This window comes from Tachyglossus aculeatus, chromosome X1 (assembly GCF_015852505.1).
Source record: "Tachyglossus aculeatus isolate mTacAcu1 chromosome X1, mTacAcu1.pri, whole genome shotgun sequence".
Taxonomy (NCBI): Eukaryota; Metazoa; Chordata; class Mammalia; order Monotremata; family Tachyglossidae; genus Tachyglossus; species Tachyglossus aculeatus.
Genome location: NC_052101.1, coordinates 87,921,859 through 87,946,673, shown reverse-complemented (window position 1 = coordinate 87,946,673; position 24,815 = coordinate 87,921,859). Strand labels below are relative to the sequence as shown.

Genomic DNA, 24,815 nt, shown 5'->3' with positions numbered 1-24,815 from the left:
CTTCCCTTTCCGAGTCTGGGAACTTGGGGGGATTTTCCATCTCATCAGTGACTGAAAATGAAACTGGGCTCCCTTCATTTCCACAGTAGCTCAGCATCTTTCTGAAGCCCAGCCCATCCACAAGAATGTGAGAATGCGGTTTGGTGATGTGGGGAGGCCTGGACTTGTAGCTGTGATGATAGGGACGAAGGAGGGGGAGCTCAAAAAGCCACTGAAAGAGTATTTCCAGCTAAAGGAATTCTCCCTCCCCACCCTGAGAAGCTCTGTGGGTCTTGATCCCAAAAGTAGCTTCTAGGCAGATGAGCCTGTCGTTATGGAAGAGAACTGTTGTGAGTGCCAGGGATGTGAGAGGTGGGTTTTTATGTGTTTGTTTTTTTTCTTTTCTTCATCAAATTTTCACTTCCTAGCCTTATAAATCTTCTTTGCAGCGGATTGACCACCTTTGATGTCTGGTGTTTGTTTTAGGGGCTGGTGGCTACCTGCACTTCAGGTTCCAGAATGCCACCACCATCTGCCGTGAAATGGCAGCCTGGTGCCTTCATACGGGGTCTCAGTGGACTTTTCCCTGGAGCAAAGGGATGTCATGAATTACCAGGGTAGCTTTGGTCAAGGCGGAGTTCGAGCCTTCAACCTGACCCTTAGCCAGAAATGGAGCCATTTGGGTGGCGGGAAAAGGCAGCAATTGAGGCGGTAAAGTGCCAGGAGTTGTCGGCATACTGCACAAGCATCCCTCTAACAAAATGGCTACAATTCGCAAATGCCCACCTGTCACCTGCGATGGCAACTCTGCACACTCTTGGGAACTCCTGCTTAAAACAATCCTGAATCGGTCAGTTTATTTAAAGATCCTCTGTTTGCAAAAGAATGCCAAAGTCGAAGTTTGTGCAGTCTTACATCTCCCCAACATAGCAATTCGTGCTGCATCATCATCAGTGAATATGCTGGGAATAGGCAAAAGCAGCCCTGGTTGTGGCTGGTGTGAACTGGCTGGAGCCCGCATGGACTGACAGCAGCAAGGAAATCGGATCTCTGCTTATCGCTCTCTGGTTGTACGTTAATGAGGGCCTGTAAATGAAGCCTCTCTACCCTTAAAGGTGGTGGGTGGACAAGAATTGCATGTTTCCACCTGTGGCCAAATAACATCAAGTTAAGTCTGTGGGGTTCCTTGCAGAGGGACTTTGGAACGTGCTTTGTGCCCTGTTATCTGAGCAAAAAATCCCAAGCGTTCTCTGTTCCCACTTGGAAGTGTCTCCATCCCTACCAAGCATGGGAAGGAAAGAAATGTCTGGAAGAAGCAACCTGAAGCCAGGCAGCCTCTGAGTGTTTCTTGGGCTCTCCCCACCCTAATCAAGCCACATGCAAAGAAAGGAAGGAAGGCTGGATGGATAATAGCCTCACTAAGAAGTAGTCTTGAAGCCACTCCACCCAGGGAACGTATAGCTTTTGCTTCTGTTTCCTCTCAGGATTCCCCAAACACACACGTATGCACTCTCACTCTCTCTCTCTCTCTCTCTCTCTCTCTCTCTCTCTCTCTCTCTCTCTCTCTCTCTCTCTCTCTCTCTCCCTCTCTCTCTCTCTCTCTCTCTCTCTCCCCCTCTCCCTCTCCCTCTCCCTCTCTCCTCTCTCTCCTCTCTCTTTCTCCTCTCTCTTTCTCCTCTCTCTCTCCTCTCTCTCCTCCCCCCCCCCCCCCCATGCATCTCTAGGCTATCTTGGCCTGCGCCAATTTTGTAGCCCATTTTTTCTCGATTAACTTTTTCAGCAAAATGAATAGTTGTATTTTGACAACAGGTTAATTTTAGCATAATCCTTATTTCTCCCCCTCAGCCCCCAGCCCCATTCCCTATAATACCTCCTCTCTAGGACATGTGATCTGGCAGCCCTATCATTAGACATTTGGAGTCCATTTTTTCTACAAAAGGCAAGGCCAGTTTTAAACATGGGTTGCTGCCACTGTCTGACCTAAATCATATAGCCAAGGGCTGTGATTTAGCTTGGATGGGGGCTCCAGCCTGCCAATTCGCTCTGTCTGTGTTGCCCAGCCCAGTCCACGTGCCCTACGAAAATTGTTTGGGTCTTACAAATAGCCTCTTGGGGCTGGGGTGTGCTCCGAAGAAGGGTCGAAAGCAGTTACACAGTGCAAGGCCCTGTTTTCAACCATTTTGGGAAACTGTACCCCTATGGTCTCAGGTTTTCCCCTAAAATATCACACACCCCCGCTCTGTTCTCACTCATATCTCCCTTGACCACTTGCCCTTTCCTTCCCCTCTCTCTCTATCACTTTCTTCCACCTCACCCTCGAATCCCCTGTATAGACACCTCTTCACTCACCCACAGAGAAAAACTCACTGAAGCCAAAGGAGCAGGGCAGGTGAAAAAAGAAAACATTCTAACCTCTACAGCTGCTGCCAGCCACTCCCTAGGCTCTGTGCCCATAAGCCCCTAGGTCTGCTTGCTGTGCTCCCTGCAGAGGCTCAAGGGCAAATACTGTGAAACCTCATGAGTTGAGCAGCAGCAGGAGCTCCTGGTGCTGACCATCTTACTTGGTTCCCTGGAGTTCTCACCTCATCCCATAAGGGCCCTCTCCCTTAAGATACTTTGAAACATCTCCAGGACAACTTTTACCCCTAATCGAAAACCTCTGACCAACTGTGTTAATCATGGAAAACCTTTTGAGTTCCGAGGTTTATCTGGCTTTGAGATCGCTCCATTGTTCTCACAGCAGTTCAACTTTAAACAGCTAATCTTCCCGGAGACACTATGTAGTTGGGGAAGCAAAGGAGTCTTAGCTTTTCCTCTCAAAACTGGTGTGGTTGGCAGTGGGCATTCTGAGGGGGAACATGAGTGGAATTCCCCCCCCCCCCCCGCCCCTTTTGGGGACAGGCATTATTGAAGAGGAACGGGAAGGGGGTAATCCCTGTCCTTTACTGATCTGCCTCCTTGTTGGGGTCTGCCATTTCTGTGGTGGATGCCTTTTCCCCAGCTGCCCTGCCGGGGTGTCCGTGGCTCACACTGTAAACCCGCCTTGTGAGTAGATGGCTAGTTAGGGCACATATAAGCTCACTGTGAGCCGGGAACATGTCTACCAACTCGTAATCTCCCAAGCATTTAGTATAGTGCTCTGCACACAGTAAGCACTCAAATACCACTGTTTGATATTAACTGGCTTTTTTAATGGGAGGCCATTCTGTGACATAAGAAAAAGGTAATTGGGGCATTAGGAGCTGACATTCTGCCTGAGCTTTGCATTGCTGCCTCTGCAGGAGGTAGATGAGCACAGTTACTTAGGGAGTGTAAGTGATGGGGAATTCTGATCCAAGCAGGAAGAGAGACAGCTTACCAAACCAAGGAAGCCTCATTTTTATTTAGGCTCTTGCAGGCTCCTCACAAGCTCCTCCTGTAACTCTCTGGCCTCTCCATCATTTCCCATTGCTCGAAGTCCCACATTTTGGCTGAACTGCTCTCCTCTAGCTTTCTGACCTCCTTTAGAACAACATGTTCTCAAATGGCTGGAATGCCAGTTGCCTCTCCTGTGCCCTTTTGCTGCTTCTCCCTTTGCGTGGACCGCTCTGTGTGACTCTTTTTGCATCAGTCTGCCATTGTGTTCATTGGATTGTGCCCCATGGGAGGTCCAGCTGTCCCCCCAACACACACACTCTCACCACCACCCCGCCATACACACACATTCAAAAGGATTGAAGTGAGGAGATAGTTTGGAACTCTTCTGGATTTCTTGTGGAATTGAGCTTTTTTGAGCCTTACCATTTTTGAGCACACCCACCTCCTTTAGTTGGGTGGGACAAGCCTGTGGAAGTCGGTTCACTGGATAATTCCCCTCTGACACACTTCATCTGACTCTTTTGGTCTCTGACCCAGATGAAACTGAAAAAGCTTCTCCCAAAGAAAGTGGCTCTCTGAAATCTGTGGCGAAACCTCATTGAATTACATCGAGAATACTTTTGCACGTGTGTGGCATTGAAGACGATCTCCCCACCTCTGTAGAGAGAGCTTGATATTCAGGGAAGTAGATTGGTAGAGTCCTATCCTGACAATCCTATTCTGTTTTCATCTTGCTCCTTTCTGCACTGCTTCTCTTTGAGGCCACGTTGGAGAAAATGCCAACCTATACGGGGACACTGCACCTTGATTATTTAGTCAGCTATGGGGACAGTGTTTGGGGCAAGGATGGGTGGAATGGGCTGAGAGCCATTTTCTCTAGGCTACAGTGTCTCATGCACATTTCACACACACACACACACACACACACACACGCACGCACGCACACTTCTTTCTTCCCTTAACTGTCAAGTAGACTCGCCACTTGGGTCATTATTATTCCTGCCAACAAAGCCCCAGTAATGATGGAATGGAGATTTGTGCCCAAATAACAGCTTCAGAATAGAGCCCGGGGTAAGAAGTCAGATTTCATAGTCAGTTCTTCATAAGTTTGTAATTTATACAGACTCTCTCTTGAAAATCAGATCTGCTTTGAATAAAGAGTAAGCTGTACCCAGGTAGTTTGCAGTTTTGCTTTTTACCCTCCGGAATGCCACTGTAGAAGCCTTATGTCACAACAGGGAGTTGGGACTGTACCTGTCTCTTTCCAGCAGGCAGGAACCCCCCATGGAGGTTATAAAATTACAATTCCTTGTACATAATGTGTATAACTTTCATCACTAGCTGCTTCTGGAAGGGACACAGGGCATTAGTTATATGTCATGGTACATTGAAAATTTACCATTGCGCACTGTATGGGGATTGATTTAGATATTGCAGGGGTGGGTTTATGAGTAACAGAGAGAATGGAGGTTTCTGCTTTCTTCCCCTGAGGAAACTTGGTTTGCTAATTCTTACAGTGGTCTAAGGATGTATAAGCTGCTGCTGGCAGATTTTGGGGAGGGTTCTAGAATCTCAGGCTGACTGAAAGCTAATTTCAAGTGAATAGAACTGAGGGTTGGAACTTCAGGTATTGTTATCATCATCAATGGCATTTATTGAGTGCTTACTGTGTGCAGAGCACTGTACTGAGTGCTTGAGAGACTACAGTAAAACAGTTGGCAGACACATTCCCTGTTCACAGCAAGCTTACAATCTAGAGGGGGATTCAGACATTCTTATAAATAATTTATAATAAATGATCCTCACTCTGTGTGTGTGTGTGTGTGTGTGTGTGTGTGTGTGTGTGTGTGTGTGTGTGTTACACATAGGATGGGATGAAGAAGGCAGCATGGTCTAGTGAAAAAGAGTGTGGTGCTCAGAACCAGGACCTAACCCCTGGTTTGCCTCTAACCAGCAGTGTGACCTAGAACAAGTTCCTTTTCCTCTCTGGGACTCAGTTTCCTCACCTGCAAAGTGGGGAGAAGATACCTGTGCTCTCTCCATGTGGCAGTATGATCTGATTACCTTGATCCAACCCTGCACTTAGCACAGTGCTTGGTACACAGTAAGTATTTAAGTACTCTAATAATAATGAAGGTTGTGACTGCTACATTGGCATACTGAGCTTTCTAGTAAAACTCTGAGGAAATCAACCCTTTGGAAAGACGTGACCTGTATTTTGAATGCCTGGGTTGCCGGGTTCATTTCTGTAGCTCTCTGACTTATGAGGGGAATTAAACACTCACTGAGAAACATTGATGGATAGCCCCTCTGAGCCTGAGAGGGTTAGGGTTGTGTTCCTGAATTTCCCCAGTAGGGCCAACCATGTTCTGAGGGCTGATAGCCCCATCTCCATTCCAGGGAAATGAGAGTACCGGGGCAATGGAAGAAGTGTGATAGCTAAGTCCCAAGAGCAGAGATGGGGCTATGAGAGGAGCAGAGTGGCCTAATGAAAAGAGCATGGGCTTTCGAGTCAGAGGACCAGGATCGTAATCCCAGCTGTGTCAATTGCCTGCACAACTGACCTTGGGCAAGTCACTTCTGCACCTCAGTTTCCTCATCTGTAAAATGGAGATATAGCACATGTCCTCCCTCCTACATAAACTGCAAGCCCCATGTGGGACAGGGACTCTGTCCAATGTGATGAATTTGTATCTACCCCAGTGCTTAGAACAGTGCTTGACATATAGTAAGCAGTTAACAAAAGCATGAGGTAACTGAATTTCCAACAATACAAATGATCAAGTCAACACCATTCATGGAAATGTCCCTTGGTTGCTCATGGTTAGGGAAATGCTTGAAAGCCACTGGGATCAGAGCTGATCTAGGACAGTCCATCACTTCTGGCTTCTAAGCCTTGTTTAACCTTGTTCTTTATCCATTCTCATTTTTAGCAAGGGTAAAGGAAATGCCTAAATCGCTCTGCTGAATGTCCACGGGGAAATGCTGGCGTGCTGCTGGGTTATCTCTCCGACTCCTCGGGGACCACAAGCTACAGAGCTTGAAAGATAGGAGAAGTGCAGGCTTCATCCCCCTCTTTGAATTGTTGGAGGGTGATGAAATGACTCAAACTAATTCTCACCCTGTACTGATCTGAGCCTATTGTAGATGTTGCTGAAGGTAGCTGGGCAACGTCAGGGTGCAGGGGCTGGGAAAAGAGATTAGTTTCTAATTGATTGACATGTCAATTTAGTCATGGTAGTGTTTGTACCCTGTGCCAAGCGCTGTTCTAGGTCAGACCATGGAGGTTAGAGTTGAACCTTGAATTGGATTGTTAACTGCTTAAGGATGAGAATTTGTCCATTTTAAAAAAAATGTTGCATATTCTTGAGAACGCTGTAAAGTTTTCTGTGCACAGCTGGTGATCAATAAATATTGTTGCTGTTGATTCTGAATCAGCAAATGAAAAGAGTTGGGCCAGGTGGTGTTTTCTCAGGGCTCAAAACTGAGAGGGAGAACGTGTTGCAGTATGGATACCTAGATGTAACCAATGTAGGTACTGTGGTCTCCATCCTGATTTCCCAGGTAAGAAAACAGTGATTTAGAAATCCCTAGCATTCTTGAAGCTTTGACTCTAACCAGAATTCTGATCCCTGAGGCTGGGTGGTAAAGTCGATGATGATGACCTAGGAATTGACTGCATTTGGGTGGCAGCCAGGATTTATTATGCCTCCTGAATAAATATTGACTGAGAGGAATAGAGAGGTTGGGTGTCGACTTGAACATTATTATCTCAATGTACAGGGGTTGCACACTTAATGTAGGACAGGCCACCAATTTAAAAGAGATTTACAACCGAACCCCAAGCTGAAGTTTGCAGCTGGCTGAACTCAGTACAAAGCCCTGCTTGCTCATTTCCCACAACATGCACTTGGAAAGATACTGACTCTTTACTTCCTTTGCTTCAGACCCTCCGGCAAACCCATTAGCAGGGGATTTGGCTTCTGGGTCACCAGAAAGAGGCTGAAGTCCATCAAACCCCAGGGAAAAGGTCACTTAACAACTCTCACTCATCCTTAGTACGCGCTCAATAAATACGATTGATTGATCCTTCTTCGGCTGAAACCCTCGTCGGAAAGTGGTTGCATGGGTCAGAGTAGGTTGCTGCTGTCTTTTTTTTCAATCAGTCAATCAATCATTTGTATTTATTGAGCGCTTACTGTGTGCAGAGCATTGTACTAAGCGCTTGGGAAGTACAAGTCGGCAACACATAGAGACAGTCCCTAACCAACAGCGGGCTCACAGTCTAGAAGGGGGAGACAGAGAACAAAACCAAACATACTAACAAAATAAAATAGAATAGATATGTACAAGTAAGATAAATAAATAGAGTAATAAATATGTACAAACATATATACAAATATACAGGTGCTGTGGGGAAGGGAAGGAGGTAAGATGTGGGGGATGGAGAGGGGGACGAGGGGGAGAGGAAGGAAGGGGCTCAGTCTGGAAAGGCCTCCTGGAGGAGGTGATCTCTCAGTAGGGCCTTGAAGGGAGGAAGAGAACTAGCTTGGCGGATGGGCAGAGGGAGGGCATTCCAGGCCCGGGGGATGACGTGGGCTGGGGGTCGATTGCGGGACAGGTGAGAACGAGGCACGGTGAGGAGATTAGCGGCGGAGGAGCGGAGGGTGCGGGGTGGGCTGTAGAAGGAGAGAAGGGAGGTGAGGTAGGAGGGGGCGAGGTGATGGAGAGCCTTGAAGCCGAGGGTGAGGAGTTTCTGCCTGATGCGCAGATTGATTGGTAGCCACTGGAGATTTTTGAGGAGGGGAGTAACATGCCCAGAGCGTTTCTGGACAAAGACAATCCGGGCAGCATGCTTAGCCTTCATGGATGTAGATGGCATCTTGAGTGGGGAGAACATCCTCAAATAATGTGTGTGGGTGTGGGTATGTTGGGTAAGGGGTGGGTGTCACACATCACAACAGAATGGAGAATACAGAGCACTTTACTGGAAGACGGGGAGCTGGAGAATAGCAGTCTGACAGAGAGTCCCTTTTCAAGGGATCAAAGTCTGTGGCTCTCTGCTGTTCCTATAGAAACTAGCAACCTCTAGTGCAGGATCCTGCTGGGCCCCAAGCAGATCCATCTCACACACTGTTTGAACAGGTGGGGGTGGGGGTGGGGGGGTCGAGACCAGAATCTAGCAGCAGAACAGTGCAAATGTCAACAGGGAGTTACTTAGTCCACAGAAGTATTCTCAGGTAGGATGTTGCTGGCAGCAGCATCCACTCCCGGTTTTGAGGTTTACTGCCCAGAAAAGATCATTGGTTTCTTATATCTGGTCTCAGAGGATGGCATCCCCAGGGGTGGATAGAGATGCCAGCTTTTCATTTTGGGTTTGTGGGTGAATTAGGGAGCAGAACATTTTGGGGAGGGTCAGTGGGGACTTTGAGAGACCAGGGAATAAAAGAAAGGGAAGAGAAGAAAAGGAGGAAGGTAAAAGAGAAGTGGGAAATAGGAGGGTGGGAGGAAGAGGAAGTGGAAGGCATAGATACTGACCACAGTTCCTCCTTCCTCTCCTTCTGCTGCCTCCTCCTCATCCAGTCTCCACCACCACGCCTCTTTGGGTCTTCACCAGCCCTGCCCTTGCCAATGGGCTCTGTGGGGAGGCAGGACACCCACTGGTCCAGCCCACTCTGGCAACCAGAAATGGGAGTGAGGGCTAGCGTCCAGAGCTGCGGTCCTCAGGCCAGGGCCTGGGGCCAGCAGACTCAGCTGAAAGGCAACACAGTTTCTCTCATCTCCGATCCCATAGCCACCTGCCCAAACTACCCGAGCTGCCCGGGAGGTCTGCTGTAGGGCAAGAGTCAGCACTCCAGAGCAGCTTGGGTGCGGGCATCCCATGGAGTCATGTGAACATGGCTTCAATGTGTGGCTGTGGGCCCCTCCTCAGGGGTGGCAGGGCCTATGTAGTCCCAGAGAATGGATATAACCCGTGACAGTTCCAGAGCACTGACCCCATCCCTGGGCCCTCTCCCAGGCTGCCTGGGAGAACTGCTGTGGGACCTCAGTGTTGGGGGAGCCACCTGGCCCCCCTGCCCACTGGGGACCCAGGAGGTGGTAGCAGAAACCAGCTTTGTCCTCTTCCTTCTACCCCAGAGCAAAAAGGTGGCATGGCCATCTTGGCTCCATCTGTAGTCCCTTTCTGGCCCCCAAGGGCCAGGGTGGGCTAGCTTAAGTTGCTCACCCTGCCCAAGAGGTTGTGGGGACAAAATCATAACTGTTGAGATGATTGGCCCATCACCTCCATGGGGCTGTGCCTCTGGAGGAGGGGATTAATTGCACCAGAGAAGAATAAACTCAATTTCCCTCCTGTATATCTGTAATTTATTTTTATTAATGTCTGTCTCCCCCTCTAAGCTGTAAGGTCGTTGCAGGCAGTTTGTTGTTATATTATATTCTCCCAAGCATTTAGTATGGTGCTCTATACACAGTGAGTGCTCAATAAGTAGGACTTGACACCTGCAAATTAAGAAAGGGTCAGAATGAAAATGGCTCTCTGTGTGTGTGTGTGTGTGTGTGTGTGTGTGTGTGTATTTGGAAAGCAACAGCTGTTTTATCCAGAAGCAGCATTTTCCCCTCCAACAGGTGATGATTAATTAGCAAACATTTATAACTTGTTCTGTGCTCTTCTGCAGGAAGGTTTCATATCTCTGAAATGTCTGTGGGAATTTTCCTGTTCTCGATCAGGGACTATGAAGTGGGGCCATGGAGGAAGGGAGAGAGGTCCATCTTAAAGCCTCTTCAATGAAGTCAGATACTGATTGCAGATTCTTCACTGGGCCCTTCTTCCTCTCAAACCCTCCTCTTTGAAAGCCAGGCTTAGAGGCAATCAGGGAGCAGCTTAGCTTGTTGGCTCATGCTGCCAATGGTCAGTCACCCATGGAGCCTGCAGCTCCTAGCCAGCTCCAAATAAGAGCATTATTGAGCTAACCTTTGTCCCCCTGGCAATTTCAGCTTGGAGCTGAGCTGGCAGCCAGCACTTAAGGGAAGCGATCCTGGGGTGCTGGTAGGTCTGTGCCTGCTGGCCACCTCCGAGTCTCCTTTGTAAAATGGGAGATCATGATGACCCCTCCTTCTTGGACTGCTGGCAGGCAGAAGCTGCTAATTTGCATTCAGTACCTGGAAGCAAAGTTGGGCCAGAATTTGGGTTGCCCATGGCATAAGAACTGAGGTCATGACACCTCATTTGTGGAGGAAGATGGATTTATTTGCAGGAGGGAGTGCTTGATATTCCCAAGAGCAGCAGTAAATTCTTTGAAGTAAACTTATCCTGGCTTGGCTGGCTCCTAGGATTAATTAAACTGGATGGTGGGCCGGGAAGAGGAGAGGATGAAAATGTGTGTGTGTGTGTGTGTGTGTGTGTGTGTGTGTCTAAATGAGTACAGGGTGTCTTTAAAGGAGAATTAACCACTTTTTTGCCCAAAGGGATCAATTAAAAGAGAGTTGCTGTCCATTACGGTTTATTTGGGCCTTACAGGGCTACCTAAGTAGCTTTCAGAATGTTTGTGCCATCTGTTACTGAAAGTTTGGTGTGTGTGAGTGTGTGTGTGCGTGTGCACGCACGTGGGCACATTCACTTGGGCATGCGCACACACTTGTGCTCATGGGCTCTCTTCCCAATACAACTTCCAGGGGGTGAAATTGCACCATTGCTAGGAGCCTGAGGGCCTGGCTTATCTGGGACAAGTTGTAAGGAGATTGTGATTTAAAACCATGTCCAGAAGGGATTTAGATATAGGAAATAACTAAGGTACTATTGTCTTCCTGAGTCCATTTCATCAGAGGCTAGTTCTTTTGGTTGTCAGTCCTCTCTCTGTCACTAACATCTTTTCCCTAGCTGTCATGACCCTGATGAGTTCCTGACTCATGCCTGATTGGTTCAAGCCTGTGCTGTCCATTAACTTTGACATCCATTCCTTTAGCCTTGGATCTCCTTGGTTAACTGTGTTGTTTTTCCTCTCTTGACACAAAACTGCATCATCTTTCCCTCTGCTACAGATTTAATTACTCAAATGATAATATTTATTGAGTGCTGTGCAGAGCACCATGCTGAGTGCTTTGGAAGGTACAATAGAGTTAATAGACACAATCCCGGCCTTCCAGGTGCTTACAATATCTAGATGGGAAGACAGACACTAAAATTACAGGGAGGGGGAAGCAACAGAGTATAAAGATATGTATCTAAGTGTGGGGGGGGAGGGGGTTTTGAGGTGTGTACCCAGGCACTCAGGTGTCTTGGAAGTGCCAAATAATAATTGTGGTATTTGTAAGTGCTTACTATGTGCCAGGCACTATACTAAGTGCTGGGGTAGGTACAAGATAATTGGGTTGGACACAGTCCCTGTCCCACATGGAACTCACAGTGGCAGTTGTGGGAGTCTGGGGGATGGAAAATGGTAGGGAGATGAGAGATTAATCAGGAAAGGCCTCCAAGAGGAGGTGTGATTGCAGAAGCTTCTGAAAGATAGGGAGACCAGTGGTCTGCCAGTTTGAAGGGGGAAAGCGTGAGCAAGGGTTCTTTAGTGAAAGAGATAAGCAAGACAGTGAGGAGGCTTAGTTCTGCTCCCTGGCTAGAAACGGTATGGTCTGGTGGAAAGACCCCCATCTCAGAGGATGCCTGGGTTTGATTCCTCAGTGGGCCAGTAGATACTCCACAGCACTTATGTTCATATCTGTCATTGATTTATTTATATTAATGTCTGTCTCCCCTTCTTTACGGTAAGCTCACTGTGGGCAGGGAACATTTCTACCAACTCCATTATGTGATACTCTCCCAAATGGTTAGTACAGTGTTCTGCACATAGTAAGCACTCAATAAATGCTGTTGATTGATTGATCACCAGAAGAGACTTGGACAAGCTTTCTCTTGAGTTCCCTCTGTGTAGAAACAGAGGAGGGAACAGGGTACCAGGGACAGTGTATAAGGACCATAGAGAGAGGAGAAAGAAATCTGAGTACAAAGAAATGCTGTTTTATTGTCCCCCTAGGTAAGAAAATAGTATCTGGCTGCCTTTCCTCTGGAGGGTGTGCATATGCAAATATTTTTCAGTGGTAACAATATCAGGCACCCTGGAGCACTCTGTAAATATTTATTATTTGGAGCCGGTAAGGGCAGTCTCTTTCAACTTTCCACCCTGCTGGGAATCTCTTTCCTCCTCCTCCAGCTGTTCCACACCCATGGCAGCTTTTGTGAGGTGATTCCTCTTTTCTCTCCCCTGCTTTTCTCCCTGGGTCTAGGAAAGGATCTAGGCTGATGTGGAGCCATCACCTGTTATACTGGCACCTTCTTCTGGCAAGCGCCTGTATGCCCTTTTTGGCACACTGTCTACAGCCTCTCCTATTGATCAGGGGAGGCCATTTCGATTCCCCTTCAAAGTTGGGAGCACTCTGTAAGCAACAGCTCCGCTCTGTAACTGGCTGAATCAATCAGTGGCCTTTATCGAGTGCTTACTTTGTGCAGAGAGTCTCCTTCACGGAGGAAGCTTTTACTCCACTACAGGCAGAAGTGAGGTTTGTTGATGCCCCAGAAAGTCTTTGGGTTCCTAGGGTTCTGTGGGATCGATGCTGCAAAGCAGTCACACATCCCCACACACCCCTGGACCTTTGTGTTCTGAACTTTGATCTTCTCACTGAAAATGTAGTTCGGAATGCCTGAAGGAAGGGGGCAGAGCTTCTAGCCCTCTCAACTCCCAACGGAGAAGGTTATCCTCCCCACTTTCTAATCTGGGAGCCCAAGATCTGGTCCCTTGCCACACTGCTAGTTACTGAGTGACCTGGGGAGTAAAATCCCGACCCTCAATCCGGTGGCTTCTCTGTCCCCCTCGGTGGACTATCTTCACACTCTTTGTGAGTCATGTAGTAAAATCAACCTGTCCACAGTCCCAGCTCCCTCAGGGTTGGCCTTTTGGTGCCTGGTAGTCTGGAGATCAGTGGAAACCTCTCCTCATATCTGATGAGAGGAGGCAGGCAGGCAAGTGTCAGCACCTGATGAATTTGTCGCAAACTGCATGGGGCGGGTGGTACTGCTGTCAGCAGCTTTCTCTCCCATTGGAAACCAATTGACTAGCCAATTCGCTGAATATTGGCAGGAACACAGAATGAACTGGGAAGATCCAAAATACTGGCCTAATGCAGCCTGGTGAATTTCTGAACCAGGAACTTGGAAGCCTCTTAAACTGGGAGCTGCAAGGTTTGGTTTCTTCTCCTGTGATTAGTCAATTCTGATTTCCATTCCAAGTTAGTTCCATTAAGGAAACAGCAAGATTGTTCTGTACCAGTTGACACCTGCTCCACAGAGCCTCATTCTTGGTGTCAACTCTCCTGACACTATAGTTGAGAACAGTCCTCTAGACTGTGAGCTCCTTTTGGGCAGGGATCATGCTTACCAACTCTATTGGATTCTCCTCTCGCAAGTGCTTAATACAGTGTTCGGCTCACACAAGTGCCTAATCAGTAAATACCACTGATTGATTTAGCTGCTGCTGGCAGGAGGTCGGCTACTTCCAAGGAACATACCAATAATTGTGATTGGCATTCTAGTGACCTGCAGTGACTTCCCCCTTAACCGAGTCAGTCAGGGCACCTCTCCTCTTAAGTCAGAAACTGGATTTCCACCCTCCGTGCTTTTTTTTAAATGGCATTTATTAAGCACTTACTGTGTGCCAGGCACTGTACTATGTGCTGGAGTACATAATCAGGTTGGACACAGTCCCTGTCCCACAAAGGGCTCACAGTCTTAATACCCATTTTTCAGATGAGGTAACTGAGTCACTGAGAAGTTAAGTGACTTACCCAAAGTCAAACAGCAGACAAGTGGCAGAGTGGGGATTAGAACCCAGGTCCTCTGGCTCCCAGGACTGTGCTCTATCCACTGGGTCATGCTGATTCTCTAGAGGATGCTTGTTCTAGAGAGAATAAAGTGGGGTTTGGGGAGTGAGGGGAGGCTTGGTGGTTCAAGATCTCCTAGTGCTGACTCTCCATTTCCAACATCCCTGACTCCCTGGCAGCCATTTACTGACCTTGGGAGAAACAGATTTTCCTAGCAGCTATGGAGTTTGACTGTCAATTTTTCATGGAGGAAGGCACAGCGAGGCTGGAAGAAAGCAGATGAGCATAAATTGTGACCTGCTGATTGAAGTTGAATTCTGGGGATGTGGAATGGGTCCCTGCAAAATCATTTTCATTTCATTAATCTTTTCCTCCAGGTTGCCGCTCAAAAAATCAGACGGATTGGAAAGTTCTTTTTTAAGTCCTCAGAGAAGCAGCATGGCCTAGTGGAAAGATCCTGGGGCTGGGAGTCAAAGGATCTGAGTTCTAATTCCACTCTGCCACTTATCTGCTGTGTGACCTTAGTCAAGTCACTTCACTTCTCTGTGCCTCAGGTCCCTCATCTGCAAAATGGGGATTCAATACTCATTCTCCCTACTACTTAGACTGTGATCACCAAGTGGGACCTGATTATCTTGTATGTATCCCAGCGTTTAGTACAGGGCTTGACACATAGTGAGAACTTAACAAATATCACAATCATTATTATTATTATTATTATTATTATTATTACTACTACTACTACTACTACTGCAGTCCACCCCTATTCTGCCCCATACTCAGTCCTTCTTTAAAGGAGCTGTCTAGCCACTGGTGTACAGAATTCCTATGAATGTGTGTGTATGTGTATGAGAGACAACCTACCATGATGCTAATTTTCTGTGCATTAAGTCAGTCAAGCAGCATATTCCCAAACTCAGCTGGCAGCTGGCATGGAGAAGCAGTGTGGCTCAGTGGAAAGAGCACGGGCTTTGGAGTCGGAGGTCACGGGTTCAAATCCCGGCTCCGCCAATTGTCAGCTGTGTGACTTTGGGCAAGTCACTTAACTTCTCTGTGCCTCAGTTACCTCATCTGTAAAATGGGGATTAAGACTGTGAGCCTCACGTGGGACAACCTGATCACCTTGTAACTTCCCCAGTTCTTAGAACAGTGCTTTGCACATAGTAAGCGCTTAATAAATGCCATTATTATTATTATCTGAAAATGAAAAATTAGCAATGTCTTTTATTTTAGCTTGCCCAAGTCACTGGGACTCGAAGCTCAGGAGAGAAGGGAAATGTCCTGACTTCCAAATTCATGAGTTCCCACTGGGGTCTTCATTGGCTTACTCACAATGGCTCCTAAAAACCTACTCCAAGAAGTAGTAACAATTATAAAGGACTAGGACCATCTGAAACACCCCAGAAGATGGAAATCTTCTTCAAGACAGGGTTGTCAAGGGCCCAGCCTGAGGCGTTTGCAAGAGAAGTGAATATCATGACCTCTGAGGCCCAGGAAGCATATCTAATTTCCACCTGTGTGTTCTCTCCCAGGGCTTAATAAATACAGTGAATACTTGATGAATACTATTACTAGTATCCTAGGGAGCCTGGAATATTTGGTTAGTTAAGCCTTCTGTTATCACTGGGCCTTCTCAGCTCATGACAATATACTCCCACCATCCTTATTCATCTCCCTGACTGGCATGATCCTTAATTCCAACCACTCAATATTTTTAAACACCCTCTAATCTCCTTTCTTTGGAAAAGTTTGCTTGTTTGTCCCCCAGCCCCTTCCCATTTGATCTCTCGCCTTCCATTCATGTCTTCACTACCCTGAACGCCTCCTCTGTCAATTTCTCTTTTTTCCAGCTCCCTTCACAGTCCCTTACAGTTGGGATTTTACCCTCTCCTCCCGCAAAACTGCACCACCACTCTTACTTGTCACCCATCCCCTCTCCAAAACCCTCCATCGAATATCCATTTCTCCACATGTAGCAGAAACTCCTGACCATGGGCTTAAAGGCCCTCTCTCCCTCCTCCTATTTATTGGATTTCTTCACCTACTGTAACTGCCCTGTACTCTTCGCTCTTTCCATGCTAACCTTATGGCATCTCAATCTTGATTCTTCTGCCTCTCACCCCGTGCTCACACTGTCTTCCTGTCTGGAACTCCCTCCCCATCACAGCTGGCAGACCACTGCTCTCCCCATCTTCAAATCCCTCTAGAAAGTCCATCTCCTCTAGGAGGCCTTCCCTGATTAATCCTCTTCACAAGTCATATCAACCCCAACAACTGCCTTTAGCACTTGTGTTTACACACCGATCCTTAGCAGCAAACTCCACCTTGCCCTCCTGTTGATATGCACTTATTTTTCCTTTTATCTTGCCCTCCCCTGACTCTCAGCAGGTGTAGTATCAGTTTTGCTCCACCCATTTTCTGTTCATAGTTTGTGTCTTTCTGTTCTCCCTACTAGATTGGTAGCTTATGTGGTAGCCCAAGCACCTAAGGGTGAAGCCTGATTGTGAAACTATTTCTTTGGGTGCCTGAGCAGGGTCCTTCAGGGGGATCCAAAGTCTAATCTGATCCCGTGTCTGTAGTCCAGGGTGACACTAGCCCCCAGAGGGGGGTGCCCTGGTTAGTCCCCTTTCATTACTCTAGTGGGATGGCAAGAAGAGTAGTGCCTTGTTCACTCACACTTGCCCAAATAGGCATCGCCCCCAGAGAAACCGCACGCCACAGATGCACCAGCCAGTAGGAGTGGTTAGGCCCATGATTTAGTTCAGCCTCCATGGGATACCAATCTCTCCATCAGATGCTACTTTTCTTAATTATAATGTTACTCAAACTTGGCTGTGCCAACAGTGCCTTGGCAGATGAAAGTAATGACACCTTGTGCCTTCCCCCCAAGCATCTCAAAGGACACTGCAGATAGCATCTCATTCTTCCTTGGAAGCACTTTGGGGAGGTAGGAGGGATGAATTATTGCCCCTATTTTAGAGATGAAGAAACTGAGACCCAAGGAGGGACCGGGGTGGGGGGCGGGGGAGTAGGGCAGTCTTAGTCTAAGGTCACAGCAAGTTGATGGCGTGGGGGAAGGATAAGGGTCTATTCCCCTTAGGCTCCCTCACACCCTGCTGCCACCCTATTTCACAGGGTGATTATGAGGATTACCAAGGTGAATAAATACTCCTAGCATGACATGCCTTCCCCCAAAAAACCTCATTCTCAGGGAAAACCAAATCCCACTTTCTCAGCAGCTGCTCTCTCCATCCCTCTTAACCCCTGCCACTTTCCCCAGGTTGGCTGTCAGAGCTGCCAGAGGTACCAGGACCAGCTTTCTCTCCCACCCCCCGCCACCAGTCCTCACTGGCAGACACCACTGGATACTTGATTCTGATCAGAGACAACCACACCTCTTGGAAAGAGGCAACAGCTGCAGGCCAGGCCTGGCACCAGCCAGCCCCCCATGCAATATCAACATGGCGCCCCCAGGGCGAGGCCGCTCCTTCTCTCATTAAGAAATGTTTCAAGAGGCACCAAGCTGGCTGGGAGGCATGGAACCAGACTGCATGTGGGGAGGCCCCGTGGCTGCCCCATTTGCGTGCGCTCTAAATGCAGCTTCTCACCCCATTGAGCCTTCTTCCCCTCTAAGGAGATTCCAAAATTGTGTCTCTGGCTTCTTGTATAAATAACAGCCTGATGGAAGCCAGATCACTGCCACAGAGAGCAAGGCTGAGCGTTCGGCCCGTCATGAACGTCGTTTTCCCGGCCTGCATCATCTTGATCGAGCCCTCGCAGCAGCTGGCCTCCTCCCCAGATGGGTTCTCCCCATGGTATAGCCCACCACGGAGAAAAGATAGGACAAAGGGCAGACGGCCGGATGGGCGGGCTGGCAGAAGGGAGGCCCTTGGACCCAAAACGACAGAGCTGGCTTGGGGTTTCGGTGGCACTCAGCCGGGCTTGGGGATGCCAGTGGGCCTAGCTATGCAGAGAAAAGTGGGAATGTTTCCCAGATGGCTCAGAAGGAGGAGAGGCAATTAACATGAATGTCTGCACAGCCCTCCCTACCCTCCGCCAATAATTCTTTTGCCACTTAGTTCATCCATCAGTGGTATTTATTGACAAGCAGTGTGACCTAGTGCAAAGAGTATAGGACTAGGAGTCAGGAGAGACTTCAATTCTAATCCCTCCTCCATCATTCACTTGCTGTGACCATGGGCAAGTCACTTCACTTCTCCATGCTTCTGTTTCCTTATCTGTAAATTGGGTATTCCATAACCCTTCTCCTTCCTACTTAGACTGTGAGCCCCATGTAGGACAGGGACTGTGTCCACCCTGATTAACTTGTATCTACCTGAGTGCTTAGAACAGTGCCTGGCACATAGTGCTTAAGAAATACCACTGAAAACAAACAAAAAGGCTTGACACATAGTAAATGCTTAACAAATGCCATAATAATAATTGAGCGCTTACCGTGTACCCTACGGCACTGTAGTAAGCACTTAGGAGACTATAGTAAAAAGAAGTCATTCATTTTTGAGGCTCTGTGGTGGACTTTCTCTACCCCCAGTAAGACCAGATAGAGTGCAGACTCACTGTGGGCTGGGAACGGGCCTTGTGCTTCTATTGTTCTTTCCCAAGGGCTTTGTGAGAACAATGCCCTGCTCACAGTGGGTGCTCCACAAATACTATTTCTGCTATGTTAGAGACATTGAGCAGGGAAGTGACTACTTGGATTGAAAGTCACTGAAGGTTGCCGGTGGTGGTCCTTTTAATTTTATTTAAAGTGCAGTTGGGACTCTAAAGAGAACAACTTGCTGATTTAGCCCCATTTTTCTAAAAGTCGGAGCTTTGGTAGCCATTAGCCAGCATCTCAGGGAAGATCCAGCACCAATTCTTTTTGCCCAATGCCCTGTTTGCCCAGAGCCCTTGCCTGCTGGCATAATTAATGTTATAAGCACCAGGTCCCCTGGGCTTGGTTATTGTCTCTCAATGCTTTGGGGCTTGCCCAAATCTTCTTCCACAACCCAGGGAGATGGCTAGGAATATAGTTTTGCTTCACAGCCAAAGGAGACACCACTGACGGTGAAATTCACACAGGAGCCCGTGTGTGGCTGCAAAGGCCAATGAAGGATCCATGGCCCCACCCACGTGGGCCACACAAAGAGGTGGTCTCTTGTGGTGTTGGTGGTATGCTCAATGTTTGCGTCTTCTTTTTTGCCTCCTTGTCTTTCTTTCTGTGTGACACTGTTGCTCCAAGAGAGCTACTCCCTTCACGATGGCAGTGCACCACTAAGGCCTGTCCTCAGCAATTGGGTCTCAGCTTTCAGCTGGGATGAGGCATTGTCTGAGGCATTGTCTTTCTGGGTCTTCAAATAAAGACACCCGTCCATCTGTCCTGGGTCTGCAGAGGGAGGGTACTCCTTTACCACACATGGAAGTGGAGATGGGGCTGGGTCCCGGGAGCATATTTTCCCTCCGATTACGTCAGGGGCTTTCATAAAGAAATTAGGTCTAGCCCTTGCATTAGTCTTGTTTGCATTTAGAGACCGTTTTGTAGGCAAATGCCTCAAGTATTTTCATCATTGATTAAGGAATCTCTTTCCCTTGTAGAGCGGTGTGTCCTTGGGCTCTGAAATGTCCTTTGGAGTTGGGGTGGCTCTTAGCCACCCTGAACTCTCAACTGAAATCCCTGACTCTTTTACTCAGGGTCGGCCGCCCAGAAGAAGCATAGGTGATACTCGTAGTGCCTAGTTTTAAAGGCAACCAGCCAACTGAACTTGCCACGTCCTCAGACCAAGCTCAGGAGCTTATCTGGCCAGAGTTTGTTTCAGGTCCTTTTCAGAAGGGGATTTCCCCCTGTGGTCAAAGCAGTACCAGTGTAGTGCTTTGTGCCCTTCGGCTACGATGTAAATTCTTGGTGAGGATGAGGCCTTTGAAGACTTGCACAGCTTGCCCTGGGAAGCTTCAGCCCCAAACTCTTTTCAGTGGAGAAGTGGGCCAACTCCCCATCAATTTAAACTGAATCCCAGGCCTGCATGTGACAGGGCTCGTGGCACCACATCACTGTGTTGCCAGTTGGCTGGATTTGAAAGCGTTGGTTTGTAACTGGTTTAAGCCTTGGGGTGACATTTTTTTTAGCCAGGGGAGGTTACATTTGTGACACTGTAAAAGCAAAGCAGTTGTGAGTGGGTGTGCGGGAAGGGGAGAGAGTTTTTAATTGGATAGCCAAGCTCTGATCTTGCCTGGGCCAAAGCAGAGGAAGAACAATCAAGTTAGGCTTGAACAATGGGGAAGGAGAGTAGGTATTGGGAGGATTGTGATGCTAAAGAATCCAGGAACTTCAGGCAGCTGAGTACATACCGGGCTTCAGTGAGGTGGAGAGATGGACCAAGTACATAGCTCCTTTCCCCTCTCATCCTTCTATCTGAAGGAGGAACCGGGACCGGCTTGCTGGTTTGGAGAAAGAATTCAGCAAGCCTTGAGTCTTGATGGTTATGCAGGGGTCTGTGGCAGGAAGGGTGCGTGGGTGAACATGTTGAGTGGAACCTCAACCTAGGCACCTGAATTTTCAACCACTTGACCTCCAGGCTGCTCACCCCATTGCCCCATGCAGCTCAAAGGACCACGTTATCCCAGAGGAGTGCAGAACACCCTCCAGAGAGGCCCCCAATCCAAGCCTCTTGGGTGCTGTTCAAGGTCAGAATATGAGCTGTTTCCCATCCACTGCCTAACAGTAAAAATAATAATAATAATAATGATGGTGGTGGTATTTATTAAGCACTTACTATGTACTAAGCACTGGGGTGAATACAAGCAAATCAGGTTGGACACAGTCCCTGTCCCACAGGGGGCTCACAATCTTAATCCCCATTTTACAGATGAGGTAACTGAGGCCCAGAGAAGTGACTTGCCCAAAGTCACACAGCAGACATGTGGCAGAGTGGGGATTAGAACCCAGGTCCTTCTGCCTCCCAGGCCTGTTCTCTATCCAGTAGGCTATGCTCCCCACCTCCCTACTCATTGTGCCCTCCACCATGCTTCTATACACCCCAGGACACTGGAATTGTGTGCCATAAGCCTAGTGCTGTCCAATATTGAAATCAGGTAGCAAGAAATGGGGCTTCCAGAGCTAGAAATCATATTGGCTGACAAGGAGGAAGCTATTGGCTTTGGGTGCTGGCCCAGCAGGTGGTTTCCCTCAAATCTTGAATGAGGGAGGTGGCACCCCTGTTTCCCTCTGAGCTACTGAGATGAGAGGAAAGCAGAGCAGTGCACTCAGCATGTGTGGTGGACACTGCCAGCTTTCCACTGGACAGGAAAATTGTAGCCTTTCTGCTTCCAGCCTAAATAAATAGAGAATGGCTTGTAACATGGCTTTATTTTCCCCTTCTCCATCCTCTGGGCCTTTGACAAGCTGGCCAGAAACCAGACGGCCCAGAGCCAGGCCAACCTAAGCGACCGTTCAATCCCTCACCCACCCTCTACTTTTCCGCAACATGGGGCCTCGCTTCACCACAGCCCACTTCTCTGGTATTCACATCACACCTGGCCTGATTTCTTGAGGCAGGTAGGAAATAAAATCCTAAGGGCCAGCTCCAAATGTTGCAAAAGCTTTTAAGGGGGGAGGGGGTGGGGCTCATCCTACAGCACCCCAACAGCCACGAGGATTCTGTAAAAGCTCAATGGGGATGACTAGGAAGTCAGGAAGTGGTGCCAGGCCATTTTTAAATGATTTCATAATTGAGGTCGGCCAGCGGAGAAGAGGACTCTGGGCATTAGAATGAGTTTATAGTGGTAAAACTGTAGGAACCTCCACCCACTTTGTCCAAGAGGTATTTCTCCAGAAAGCTTAAAGGTCAGGGTAAGAAAGGATGACTTCATTTTCCCTGTTTGCAGGTGAGGGGAACGAGGGGAATCAATAGAGGGAGTGACTTTCCCAAGCCACCCAGCAAATCACTGCTTAGTACAGTGTCTGGCACAAAGAAAGCACTTAATGTATTTATATTAATATATCTCCCCGCTCTAGACTGTAAACTCATTGTGGACAGGGAACGTGTCTGCCAACTCTCTTATATTGTACTCTCCCAAGTGCTCAGTACAGTGCTCTGCACATAGTAAGCGCTCAATAAATGTGATTGATTGATTAATAAATACCATAAAAAAATCAAGGCTAGGTGTCCATGGATCTTAACTCCCATTTCCTAATAGTTCAAATAAGTTGGAGAGAGTAATTCGGCACCCCTGGAAGGAAGTGGCTGGAATGTTTCTGTGACATTTCCAGAAACTCTCCCTTGTTCTGTGGTGAGGGATTGGGGTTATTTGTGCCATTCTGGATGAATAGCCCTGGGCAGGAAATTAGTTCTGCTTTACACTTGGAAAGTCAGGCCGAGCCTCGGTCTCTGGTTCTTCTGCCCTACTTGTGGAAGTCCAGTGAACAGATACTCAGTAGTCCCCTGCCCTCTCTGCGCTTGCATAGCTCTCCAGGATTGGAGGCCAGATTGGCTATGCCAGGGAAGAGTCAATAGAGCAGGAAGTGGTTCTCCAGCGCTTGTCAGCCAAGCTGCTTATTCCATCTGTTTGTGATTCTAGTTGACCATGGGTTCCCCCTCCAGAAACAGGGATATTCATCAATAGTGGGTCTGTTTGACCTCTCCCTTTTGCCCCTTAGCCAAGTCACAGACTTTGCAAGGGGGAGAAATCAACCCAAGTGGAACCGGCCCATAAACTCAACCCATTTGGTTGTTTCCTGCTTGTTCATCTGTCCTCTGCTACTCTTCACTGTGGCCAGCTGCCTCTGGGCCCTTTCCATCTCTGAAATGCAGTAGCCTATCTCGTGGGGCTGTGGGTTGGAAAGGAGCCGGGACTGGCCCAGGGAGGCGTGCCCTGATTTGGCCAGCTCACCCAACCAAAGCCATGGAGACCCAGACCATGGTTCAAGGCCCATTGGGCTGTTCAGCCTCAGATTACCCCCAGGTGTCTCTGGGAAGTCCCAGCCAATCCTGGAAAAATTGACCCTTGAAACAAGATCGAGGGACCTATCTTCCCCTACATTTCTTAGGAAATGCTTGTCACACGGGCACCAGGGGAGCAGATGTTGGGTTAGAGCCATCAGGTTTGTTTTTCCCGAGTGCCGACAGGGCAGCACCATGTTTTCTGGTGACCCAGATCCCAGGGAAAGCCAACTTCATCCCAAGTCAGGCTCCTTGGGCCCAGGGCGGGTCCCAAGCTTCCTTGGAATAGGTTTGTGTCCTGTGGGACCAGGAGCAGGCACGGGAGGCCATCATTCAGCACCCTGCTTGCCCTGTCTGATTTACAATGCGATATTCCTATCCAGTGTTCCAACCTACTACTTTTTCTTCTCTCCTGCAGGTGCTGGTGAGTCCGGGAAGAGCACTATTGTAAAGCAGATGAAGTAAGCATTGTTCTTTGCCCATTTTTGCTTGGATGGGGGTAATGGAATTTTCAATTTCCAGAAGGATCCATTTTTCATGTGGCCAGTCACTCCAACTTCAGTGGCCGGGCCTGCCTGCAAAAACTATTCCTGTCTCTGGTTGGGGTGTTACATGTCTCCAAGGGGTGTGCCCTACTGTCCCTCTTTGCCACTCAGCAGCAAACACTCACCAAGTGTTTCTGTGAGCCTCACACACCTAGCTTCCAGCCTCTCTAGAAATGCCCAGAGCCTGGAGACCTGCCCTGGGTATCCTGACATTGCAAGTCTCTCTCCACCCTTCTTGTGCTGCCCTTGTCCGATGGTTCATGCCACCACCCCAACCTGCCTTTGTCCATAGAGCAGCCTAGATGTGCAGCCTCTCTCAGCACTACCTGCAAGATCCTGGGCAGACCAAACTTGAAAGGGTGGTGGTGGTGCTTGTGGCCACTTTAGCTAGCCAGACTGTGAGGCAGAGCAAGGAGCCATTTTTGGCTTTGCTGGCTGGAGCAGCCCACAGGGAAGGTTTACTCTGAGTGGTGCCAAACCATACCTGTCTCAGCAACCAAGGCAGGCCAGTGGAGGTTAGAGGGTGGATGGTGGGGGGATGTTGATTTCTGTTTTGTTGTGGGGTGAGTTTGTTTTTTCAGTCCATCGATGATATACGATAAATACGTATATAAATAAATACGATTGATTGATTTATTGAGTGCTACTCTGTGCAGAGCCCTAAACTAAGCGCTTGGGAGAGCACAGTACAACAGAGTTTGTGGACACGATCCCTGCCCACAAGGAACATATGGACTAGATGGGGAGGGATTAGAAATCAAAATCAGGCAAAGTACACATGGACTGGTGCCTCAGAACCCCTTATTCTGAGGCATTTGGAACAGAAATTAAGGCAGGTAGGTTGCTTTGGTACTACCCAAAGGACTCAAAATCCAAGAGTTGTTGGTGGCGATTAAAACATGACCCAGCAGTAGTGGTGTCCATTTCATGGCCATTCATTCAATTGTATTTATTGAGCGCTTACTGTGTGCAGAGCACTGTACTAAGCACTTGGGAAGTACAAGTTGGCAACATATAGAGACGGTCCCTACCCAACAGCGGGCTCACAGTCTAGAAGGGGGAGACAGACAACAAAACAAAATAAAATAAATAGAATAGTAAATATGTACAAGTAAAATAGAGTAATAAA

At 48.2% G+C, this 24,815-nt stretch overlaps 1 protein-coding gene across 2 annotated transcripts in view; it reads left to right on the top strand.

The window, feature by feature from the left end:
• The window catches only part of GNAI2 (G protein subunit alpha i2), a 153,739-nt gene that overhangs the window by 70,597 nt on the left and 58,327 nt on the right, over positions 1–24,815 (top strand). For both annotated transcript variants that reach the window (XM_038772534.1, XM_038772536.1), the window contains exon 2: positions 23,560–23,602. In XM_038772534.1, the coding sequence (XP_038628462.1) occupies positions 23,560–23,602 (43 nt within the window). The remainder of the gene's footprint in view (positions 1–23,559; positions 23,603–24,815) is intronic.